Here is an 11,576-nt window from a genome sequence, read left to right as displayed (position 1 = left end):
ATCAACAATGTCTGTGGTGGCGATGAAGTCAGACAATGTCTGTGGTGGCGAGGGACGATGTCCCAGGGTCCTCTGTCCTTACACTCTCCTTCTCGGCCAGGAAAAACTACAAAAAAACCTCTTTGGGAAAAAAGCGTAGAAACCTGGAGGAGTTCCAGTGAAGGAGAGATCCGACTCTCACAGACGGACAGACGGACACGAGGGAGACTGGAGCTGGACCCACTCTTCAGGCAGATGAGGGACCGACTGAGGCGAACTGGACCCACTCTTCAGGCAGATGAGGGACCGTCTGAGTCGAGCTGGACCCACTCTTCAGGCAGATGAGGGACCGTCTGAGTCGAGCTGGACCCACTCTTCAGGCAGAAGAGGGACCGTCTGAGTCGAGCTGGACCCACTCTTCAGGCAGATGAGGGACCGACTGAGGCGAGCTGGACCCACTCTTCAGGCAGGTGTGTAGGTGGGTGTAAGTGGGTGTAGGTGGGTGTAGGTGGGTGTAAGTGGGTGTAGGTGGGTGTAAGTGGGTGTAGGTGGGTGTAGGTGGGTGTAGGTGGGTGTAAGTGGGTGTAAGTGGGTGTAGGTGGATGGAAGGTGCAGTCACAACATGGAAAATAAATATATATTATATATTGTTCATTTGCAGTGCTGTGTTGTGGCTGGAGGATAATGGACCTTCATTAGTAGAAAATACCATTTCATGTTGACATAAAACTGGCTCCTGCTTTGGCTGAAAGAGACGCCACATTCTGCCTGACAAAAGAACCAGTCTGACATTTAAATCAACATTTCAAAGTGTATTTCTGCTTTTGTTGTCATTAGTTCTGTGTCGACGTTAGCAACACAACAATGTCTTTATAATTACAGAGGCTCAGAGTCGACACTAGAGAGAAACTAAAGGGAAAATATCACAGAACGCAGCAACGGTTTGTCTAACTCTGGTCAACTTGGGGTTTTCGAGTAAGAATTCCAGGATGTGACGTGTTCAGAGTGAGACCTCCACACCACACGAGGCTGAACTCAGGCAAATTAAGATATTTAGTCTAAAACAGGTATTATCCACATAGAGTGCCCGTCTCAGGAGTCACCACGCCCCACCAGCTCAAAACGCCAGCGCGGCGTCTCCACTTTTACGCTGTATTCGCAACTTTTTGTGAAGGTTGTGCCACGCCTCTTTCTTTGCGCAATGGCCCTGTGCAGTTTGTTTTGTGTACAACCCTCGTGCAACCCTCCTGTAATACAAACTATTATTCACTTTTCCTGTAATATGAACTATTATTCATTGTCTTTGTGTTATTTTTCACCAGCGCAAATACAATGATGTTCACTATGTTTCAGTAACATGAGAAGTCTAACCACGGTAATCTAATATGAACTAATATAAAACAAGATAAGATAAGATGAGATATTCCTTTATTGTCCCACATGGGGAAATGTCATTGGTGCAACGCAGGTAGATACAGAGGTAGATACAGAAGAAAAGAACAGATCACTTATAGGAAGTTTGAAAAAAACTCCTATAAACAAAAACTCCCATAGAGAAAATCCAACAAGGGATGGAGGGGAAAAAATAATAAAGATAAAAATAAATAAATACAGAAATACCATTGATTGTGATCACGACAGTAATTGCACATGAATATGTTTCACGATGGCACATGGATTGCAGATGAATTTCACAGTAATTGCACATATGACAGAATTGCACATGGTTTGGTCAGTATTGCGAGTGTTCAGGACTAACAGTGTTTGTTATAAAGTCTGACAGCAGCAGAAGGAAAGACCTGTGAAACCTTTCCTTCACACAGCGAGCGTGGATCAGTCTCTCACTGAAGCTGCTCTCCAGAGCGGACAGAGTGTCCTGCAGGGGGTGGCACTCATGGTCCAGCATAGATGTGAATCTAGCCAGGACCCTTCTGTCCCCCACCTCCTGCACCGAGTCCAGAGCACAGCCCAGGACAGAGCTGGACTTCTTGATGACTCTGTCCAGCCTCTTCCTCTCCCTCTCTGTGATGCTGCTGCTCCAGCAGGCCACACCGTACAGGAGGGCTGATGCCACCACAGAGTCATAGAAGGTCTTCAGGAGTGGCCCTGTCACTCCAAAAGACCTGAGTCTCCTCATGAGGTAGAGCCGACTCTGGCTCTTCCTGTACAGTGCGTCTGTGTTATGAGTCCAGTCCAGTTTGTGGTTCAGATGAACACCCAGGTACTTGTATGAGTCCACTCTCTCAATGTCCCGTCCCTGGATGTTCACTGGTGAGGGGGCAATAGAGTGGCGTCTATGGAAGTCCACCACCATCTCCTTGGTCTTCCCCGCGTTGATGAGGAGCTGGTTCCGCTGACACCAGTCCACAAAGTCCTGTTCCAGTCCTCTGCCCTCCACATCATCGTCGTCCGTGATGAGTCCGATGATGGCAGAGTCGTCAGAGAACTTCTGCAGGACACAGCTGTCCGTGTCATGTCTGAAGTCTGCAGTGTAAAGGGTGAAGAGAAAGGGCGCGAGGACAGTGCCCTGGGGCGCCCCCACACTGCAGGTCCGAGTGTCAGACACACAGTCCCGGGCTCTCACAAACTGGGGTCGGTCTGTGAGGTAGTCCAGGATCCACTCTGCCAGGTCATACTCCACACCAGCCGTCTCGAGCTTGTCCCTCAGGAGCAGCGGCTGGATGGTGTTGAAGGCGCTGGAAAGATCGAAGAACAGAATCCTCACAGAGCTGCCAGGCTTTTCCAGGTGAGAGAGAGAGCGGTGCAGCAGGGAGATGACGGCGTCCTCCACTCCGATGCCAGACCAATATGCAAACTGCAGCGGGTCCATGGCTGAGCTCACGGTGGAGCGGAGGTGGTCCAGGACCAGCCGCTCCAGTGTCTTCATCAGGTGGGACGTGAGAGCCTCCGGCCTGAAGCTGTTGAGGTCTTTGGGGCGCGGTGTCTTAGGCACAGGTACCAGACAGGAGGTCTTCCAGACCTGTGGTACCACCCTCAGCTTCAGGCTCATGTTGAAGACATGCTCCATAACTCCACACAGTTCATCTGCGCAGGACTTAAGGAGCCTGGGGCTGATGCCGTCAGGTCCTGCTGCCTTCCTCACTTTAATCCTCTTCAGCTCACTCCTCACCTGTGCTGCTGAGACAGTCAGTAGTTGGCAGGGGGACTGTGTGCTGGGGGGATGGGTGAGTCCAGGCGAAGTGGGGAGCTGATGGTCCGGGGCAGAGAAGTGAAGAGGAACAGATGCAGGGCATTGTCCAGCTGTGGAAGAGGGAGCATGCAGCTGTGCAGGGGGAGGGGCGGGTGACCGATCAAACCTCAAGAAGTGAGCATTTAAATCATTCACCCACTGTAGATCCTGTAACATGTAATAATATGAACTAATGTATTCATAAGACTCAACATGTGAAGTTCAGTTTAGTTTATTTGTGTGCAGTCCGGCTGCTCAGTCACTTCCACACATATATACTTATACACACATACATATACATGTACACACATATACATATACATGTACACACATATACATACATATACACATATATATACACACATATACATATACATGTACACACATATACATATACATGTACACACATATACATACATATACATGTACATATAGATGTACACACATATACATAAACATGTACACACATATACATATACACGTACATATACACACATGTACATATACACACATATACACACACATGTACATACATTATACAGAGTGCACTCTCTCTCCTCTCAGTAAACAGTGCAGGCTCATTTTCATATTTACAGTACTAATATTTCCATACAAAACAACCATGCGGTTCAGTAAACTAATATATGGTCATAAAACGTGAAGTTAAGATAAATACATTCACACTGTCGGTGGGAGGCTCACAGAAGACACAATCTTGAGACACAATTGTAATAAATATGTAATGTAAGTATAAATATGTAAGTATGGTACTTCTGTGGGTGCTGCACCTGACAGAACAGGGTCTTATTTACAGCCCAATCATTTCATAAACGTAACATTTTGCCCCAAGAATTTGAAAATGTATCTCAGTTTATAGATGTAATGGTGGTTCTCAAACTGTGGTGTAAGTACCAGTCACAAACTGCATCTGGTGCAGATCTAGTGTTTTACATGTTTGTAAACTATGTTAATAAAATAATATATATAATAATATTGCTTGAATTAAGTAGTATTTGTCTTGATTTGAGTAGATTTTGACCAGATTGTCAAAGGAACAAGCATAAAATGTCTTAATAAAAAAATAAGATAAGAACGAGAATTTCTCCAACGCTAATGTCTGGACAATGTTGTTTATATGTGCAGAGAACAAACTAACCAATAAACCAAATAATCTTATGCATTAAGAGAGTCAAATGATACTCAAATTAAGATATCTACTTAATTCACACACATCTTAACTAACTTATCTTATTCTAGATTGAGGACTAAAGTAATTCAATCACAACATTGTGATTAAAGTCCTCGTTTGGACCTGGTTTAGTTCTGGAGGTTCGCAAAGCCAAAGAATCGTACAAAGGTTGTACTTGATGTGAAACGTTCTAGAAGGACGGGTAAAAAAAAGGCCTCCAGGGTGCTGTATTCAGACTGTTCATCCTTTCATCTGCCGCCACTCTTCACTCAAGCTTTAGGCAAGACCGTTACAAAGTGGCTTCAAGTTTTGGACTGAGGGTTTAACCCTCGGACTAGGTCTTGGACAAGTTCTTGGACAAGTTCTTGGACAAGTTCTTGGACAAGTTCTTGGACTAGTTCTTGGACTAGTTCTTGGACTAGTTCTTGGACTAGTTCTTAGACTAGTTCTTGGACTAGTTCTTGGACTAGTTCTTGGACTAGGTCTTGACGTTGGCCTCTCCTGTGGCTGTTGAACATAGATCTCTGTAAAAGTGCGACTGCAGAAAGCGTGGGTAGGAGTTGTTCTCCATGAGGCTGTAGACCTTCCTCTGAGCGTGGATGAAGATCGATGGACTGGGCGTCGCCAGGTCGTGGGTGATGGCGTTTCTGGTTTGATAATCCAGGTTAATCTGGGGAGAAGAGAAAAACCTTCATTTTAGTTGCGGAATGATTTGTACTTAAATTGGTTAAGACTGAAATACAGATCATGAAGTGTTGATTCCCTTTCTAATAGAAAGCTAGCTTTAGCTTTAGCTTATTAGCAAACAAATCACACTGTACAGCTGCCATTTTTTTGTGTGCGCTCAGAGGTTGAGAATAACCCATTATAAATAGAACGATCCCTTTTCTTTTCTCAGGAACTGCTATGTCAACATTCTCTGTTAAGACACATTTATGACTCATTTGACTTTGCTATAAGTACTAATACTACAACTGCTATTACTATTACTGCCACATTCAGAAACTTCCACTACAACAACTTCTACTATACTATTACAACATGGTACTAATCCTACTACTATTACTTCAAACCATATATTGCATCCAACTCCACCTGTTACTACTCCTACTACTACATTGAGCAATACAATTACTAATAGTTTAATAAAGGAACTACGACTACTTCCACAACAACTACTACTAATACTACGACCACTACTACAAACCACCAAGGATCAAATGAAGAAACAGACCATATTTAACCCTTTAAAGACACATATACTGCATTATTTCTACTGTTATTGGCCTTAAAACTTGCTCTTGTACTTTTGTTTTGGCATTTCATATTATAGCAGTTTAAAAATGGTACACTTTCAAAGTCACACATGACTTTCTACCATTAAGGATTTGGTGCTAGCGCTCCATCTACTGGCAGCAGAGTGAATTACTGTAGATAAATAAAGAAATCTAGCTTTCCCTTAACAGGAGACCTCAGAATCTCTATCTTTGACATCACAAATCCGGGAAAACAAAGGAACTCGCAAACTGGATTAAAGAAACTGAAACTGTGTGAATGAAACTTATGACAAGTTCAGCTATTTTTGATGAGGGAACAATGTTTTAACGGCTAAAAGCTCAAAAAAGTCTATTTAGCCTCACATTTGTCCTTACATTTGTCCTTACATTTGTCCTTACATTTGTCCTTACATTTGTCCTAACATTTGTCCTTACACTTGTCCTTACATTTGTCCTAACATTTGTCCTTACATTTGTCCTTACAGTTGTCCTTACATTTGTCCTAACATTTGTCCTTACAGTTGTCCTTACATTTGTCCTTACATTTGTCCTTACATTTGTCCTAACATTTGTCCTCACATTTGTCCTTACAGTTGTCCTAACATTTGTCCTTACAGTTGTCCTTACAGTTGTCCTAACATTTGTCCTTACATTTGTCCTTACATTTGTCCTTACAGTTGTCCTAACATTTGTCCTTACAGTTGTCCTAACATTTGTCCTTACATTTGTCCTTACATTTGTCCTTACAGTTGTCCTTACATTTGTCCTCACATTTGTCCTTACAGTTGTCCTTACAGTTGTCCTTACATTTGTCCTTACATTTGTCCTTACAGTTGTCCTTACATTTGTCCTTACAGTTGTCCTTACATTTGTCCTTACATTTGTCCTTACAGTTGTCCTTACAGTTGTCCTTACATTTGTCCTTACAGTTGTCCTTACAGTTGTCCTAACATTTGTCCTTACAGTTGTCCTTACATTTGTCCTTATATTTGTCCTTACAGTTGTCCTTACATTTGTCCTTACATTTGTCCTTACATTTGTCCTTTCAGTTGTCCTAACATTTGTCCTAACATTTGTCCTTACAGTTGTCCTTACAGTTGTCCTTACATTTGTCCTTACATTTGTCCTTACAGTTGTCCTTACATTTGTCCTTACATTTGTCCTTTCAGTTGTCCTAACATTTGTCCTTACAGTTGTCCTTACAGTTGTCCTTACATTTGTCCTTACAGTTGTCCTTACAGTTGTCCTAACATTTGTCCTTACAGTTGTCCTTACATTTGTCCTTACATTTGTCCTTACAGTTGTCCTTACATTTGTCCTTACATTTGTCCTTACATTTGTCCTTTCAGTTGTCCTAACATTTGTCCTAACATTTGTCCTTACATTTGTCCTTACATTTGTCCTTACAGTTGTCCTTACAGTTGTCCTTACAGTTGTCCTTACATTTGTCCTTACAGTTGTCCTTACATTTGTCCTTAAAGTTGTCCTTACATTTGTCCTAACATTTGTCCTTACAGTTGTCCTTACATTTGTCCTTACAGTTGTCCTTACAGTTGTCCTTACATTTGTCCTTACATTTGTCCTTACAGTTGTCCTTACAGTTGTCCTTACAGTTGTCCTTACATTTGTCCTTACAGTTATCCTTACATTTGTCCTTACAGTTGTCCTTACAGTTGTCCTTACATTTGTCCTTACAGTTGTCCTTACAGTTGTCCTTACATTTGTCCTTACAGTTGTCCTTACAGTTGTCCTTACATTTGTCCTTACATTTGTCCTTACATTTGTCCTTACATTTGTCCTTACAGTTGTCCTTACAGTTGTCCTTACATTTGTCCTTACAGTTGTCCTTACAGTTGTCCTTACAATTGTCCTAACATTTGTCCTTACAGTTGTCCTTACATTTGTCCTTACATTTGTCCTAACATTTGTCCTTACAGTTGTCCTTACATTTGTCCTAACAGTTGTCCTTACATTTGTCCTTACATTTATCCTTACAGTTGTCCTAACATTTTTCCTCACATTTGTCCTTACAGTTGTCCTTACATTTGTCCTTACATTTGTCCTTACAGTTGTCCTTACATTTGTCCTTACATTTGTCCTTACAGTTGTCCTTACATTTGTCCTTACATTTGTCCTTACAGTTGTCCTTACATTTGTCCTTACAGTTGTCCTTACATTTGTCCTTACAGTTGTCCTTACATTTGTCCTTACAGTTGTCCTAACATTTGTCCTTACAGTTGTCCTTACATTTGTCCTCACATTTGTCCTTACAGTTGTCCTTACATTTGTCCTTACATTTGTCCTCACATTTGTCCTTACAGTTGTCCTTACATTTGTCCTTACATTTGTCCTTACAGTTGTCCTTACATTTGTCCTTACAGTTGTCCTTACATTTGTCCTTACATTTGTCCTTACAGTTGTCCTTACATTTGTCCTTACAGTTGTCCTTACATTTGTCCTTACAGTTGTCCTTACATTTGTCCTTACAGTTGTCCTTACATTTGTCCTTACATTTGTCCTTACATTTGTCCTTACAGTTGTCCTTACATTTGTCCTTACAGTTGTCCTTACATTTGTCCTTACATTTGTCCTTACAGTTGTCCTTACATTTGTCCTTACAGTTGTCCTTACATTTGTCCTTACAGTTGTCCTTACATTTGTCCTTACAGTTGTCCTTACATTTGTCCTTACAGTTGTCCTGCCTCTCACCTCTTTGGGGGCCTCACTGCAGACGAACTCCTGGTAGATGCTGTTGGCTCGTGTCTCCAGGTCTTTCTTGGAGCTCAGGGTCCTGTACTCTTCACACTTGGACCAAAACTCGATATTCTCTTCGCAGAATTCCGACTTCAAGAAGACGAAGAATGCCGTTTTGCCGTCTGGAAAAATAAACCAAAAATATTGTTAGTTTTTAGTGTGATTTCTGCATGAAAGGTGATCATAGTATCCACAGATGTCACGTGAACCCAATCTACAGTGTATTTCTCACTACCTGACCTTTGTTTCTGACACTGCTCAAGCAGGACAAATCAATACAAACAGGACAGAAAATGTATAAAAGGAAGAAGTAGCTTGAATTGATCAACTCTGTCAACATTAGACTAATAGCTGTTTTGTCTATGGCGACGACGGCACTTTCATGCTTTCAAACTTGTCCTTTAATGACTGCAAAAAGTCCCACAAATTGTATTATCTTAAAAATATGCATTATTCAAGCATTGACATTGTCAGTAGAAAGTTGCGAAGGAATACGAGACAAAACCGACTTTGTTTGTCCTGCCTCATTGTTCACTTTCTCAAAGATCTATTTCAATTGTATCATGAATTTTGAGTGCTCTGGAAATTGCCGTTTTCACCCACCCCCTATCCCCGCCCACTTCTCTGTACTTAGTCATAAACAGCTCGACTCTGGGTCACATATGCCTTTCAACAATAAAAGCTTTTCAGAAGCTTTTCAGTTCTGCTGCTCTGAAAAGAAGTGAATGGAACTATTATTAAGTCATTTTAGACTCATTTTGCATTTACAATGAACAAAATCTATGAACTTGTGTTATAATTTCTAACCCCAGATTTAAACTCAAATGACAATAATGTGAGTAATTATTGCGGCTCATAAAGTGCTTTTGTCTCAGGATCATGAGTCACAGTCGCACAGACGCTGAAGGTTCTTACATTTGTGAGCGAGGAGGTGGTCGAGGGACTGGCCCCAGTGCAGCACGTCGTCAGTGCTTGGCCTGAAGGCACAACGGACAAAAGAGGAACCAGGGTTAGACAAAACACAAGACAAACAGGTCAGATTCAGACGAGGAAAGAGAAGAAGAAGAAGGTAGAAAACATGCTGTAATGTGTCTTAATCTGCAAAATGTAATTTAAAACGTTTTGAATCCAAACTATTACGTTGTTTTTAGCTTTCACACGATTACATTAGTGATGTATAGCACTAGATTTATTTATTTGTGTTTATATTTATTAATGTTTTTTTTTTATTTAATATTTCCAGAGTGGCATAAGAGACTTTCAATTATGTAAATGGTTAAAGACACATGCCAAAAGTAGATAAATTAGCTTCAAAACAAGAACAAAATAATAAAACTAGTTAGAAATACTGTAAAACTAAAGTCGATCAATCCTAAGCAGATGCAATGATTCAAAAAACAAATGCAGCTTGTGTTTTAAAAGCATCAGATGGAATGATGATGATGATGATGATGATGATGATGATGATGATGATTCACCTGGAGGGTTTGTTCTTCATCAGGTGAGTTTTCTTCTTCAATAATAACGAGATCCGAATCCTCCAACTTTTCCTTCTGAAAAATAGATAAATGTGTTGTTTTGTTAATGTTTTGTTGCAGTGCATTCATGTGGACTTTAATGTGTTAGTTTAGGAAAGTAATGCATTTTCTTAAATGAGCAGAGCTTTGTAAAAATGTGAAAACAAACGCCATTACACGAAAGAAGCTGTTAAGAAAACTTAAAATGTTGTTATTTTCTTAATATAGTGAGAATGCAAGTTTCCTTTTAACATGCGTTGAATTGGTCATTTACAAATTCTATGCTAAGAATATTATTGGAACTAAAACTTCTCCAAATAATCAGCCTATTTAGAATATTAGGCTCTGCAATTAATACACATTTTTTTGTTCAAGCTGAGGTTTGTTTCAAATAAAGCAGCTGTGATTCTTATATATATTCATGTTTGGATCATTATAATGTTTACCTGGACGATACAAACTCAAACACACACGAAATGACCAGATTGTAAGAAAAATAGTGGCATCATTTCAGATTTTCATTGAGTCAACACTTTATTTATAAATGCGTTTTATCTAAAAGTTTTCAGTCCCATATTTACATCTTTATTTGGTTTACAATGTGTTCAAAAATGTAATCGCTGACAAGTTAACGACCGATACATATTTGAGTTGCAAAGTATGAAAAGCCATATGCAAAAACATGTGATTATGCAAAAACTGTCTTACAATGTAACTAGTGTCGCTCAATATTCCAAAACATCAGCGGGTTTGACGTATGGCATTACATTCTGACTCTGTTTGTCATTTAAAGATTGTTGAAAAGTAATGACGTTGCAATATTTATTTAAAGTACAATTCAAGTAAAATAATGAAAATAAAATGAATTACAATTAATAATAATACATAAATAAATAATAATAATTTAAGTATAATAATGAAAGTAAAATAAATTAAATTACAATCAATAATAATAATGTATAAATAATTATAATTTAAGTATAATAATGAAAGTAAAATAAATTAAATTACAATCAATAATAATAATAATAATAAATAAATAAATAATAATAATTTAAGTATAATAATGAAAGTGCAATAACTAAAATACAACAATTAAAGTACAAAAATACAATGGAGAAAACAATGCTACACCTTATTAAAAACTTGCACTCACCGAACCGCTTTCTTCTCGGTGTTAAACTCGGTGATATTTTCGGTAAAGGCCATTTTATTGGACTCCAGTGTTTCTCTCATGGTTCAAACTGCTCTCTCTCTCTCTCTCTCTCTGTTCTGCTCTTTATAAAGGCTGAGGAGGCGGGCTTCAGGCGTCAGAGCTCCGTGCTGATTGGCCGGCTGTGTCTTTCTGTACAAACACTGTGACTTGGCCTGGTTTGGCTCTGTAACGCTCCAGGGCAGGACGCACGCCCAGAGCTCGAGTGACGCAAACTCGTCTTCATTTGCACAAGTGTCACTTCTTTTTCCATTATTCCCAGAAACATTTAAAAATAGAAACATGGAAACGTTTATTTAGATGTTAAAGGCCAAACTCAACAACAACATTGTCCAATTTGCACCTAAAGTTGAGTTTTACTTTAATTGACTAAACTTGCTATAGATTTATGTGAGACTTTGTAACTTCAATGCTGTTTTTCTCTTCTATGACATGAAGGTAGAGCGCCCCCTGCAGC

General features: G+C 39.9%; 1 protein-coding gene across 2 annotated transcripts; it reads right to left on the bottom strand.

Annotated features, from left to right (window-relative positions):
* Positions 1-4,368: 4,368 nt before the first annotated feature.
* Positions 4,369-11,179, bottom strand: LOC140353837 (regulator of G-protein signaling 2-like). Of its 2 annotated transcripts, none has more exons than XM_072438592.1 (6): positions 11,063-11,179; positions 9,868-9,942; positions 9,305-9,366; positions 8,345-8,511; positions 4,802-5,028; positions 4,369-4,686 (listed from the first exon to the last, which is right to left on the bottom strand). In XM_072438592.1, the coding sequence occupies exons 1-5, from the start codon at positions 11,140-11,142 to the stop codon at positions 4,837-4,839; spliced, it is 576 nt and encodes a 191-aa protein (XP_072294693.1). In that variant the 5' UTR covers positions 11,143-11,179; the 3' UTR covers positions 4,369-4,686; positions 4,802-4,836. The 2 variants fall into 2 exon arrangements, with proteins under 2 accessions (XP_072294693.1, XP_072294694.1); XM_072438593.1 differs by having other exon boundaries at positions 4,370-4,686; positions 4,814-5,028.
* Positions 11,180-11,576: the final 397 nt, after the last annotated feature.

Source organism: Eucyclogobius newberryi, unplaced genomic scaffold (assembly GCF_026437365.1).
Source record: "Eucyclogobius newberryi isolate DKJ021-1_F unplaced genomic scaffold, fEucNew1.0.hap1 SCAF_9, whole genome shotgun sequence".
Taxonomy (NCBI): domain Eukaryota; kingdom Metazoa; phylum Chordata; class Actinopteri; order Gobiiformes; family Gobiidae; genus Eucyclogobius; species Eucyclogobius newberryi.
The sequence above is the reverse complement of the archived record's forward strand: the minus strand, read 5'-3'. Positions and strand labels throughout refer to the sequence as shown.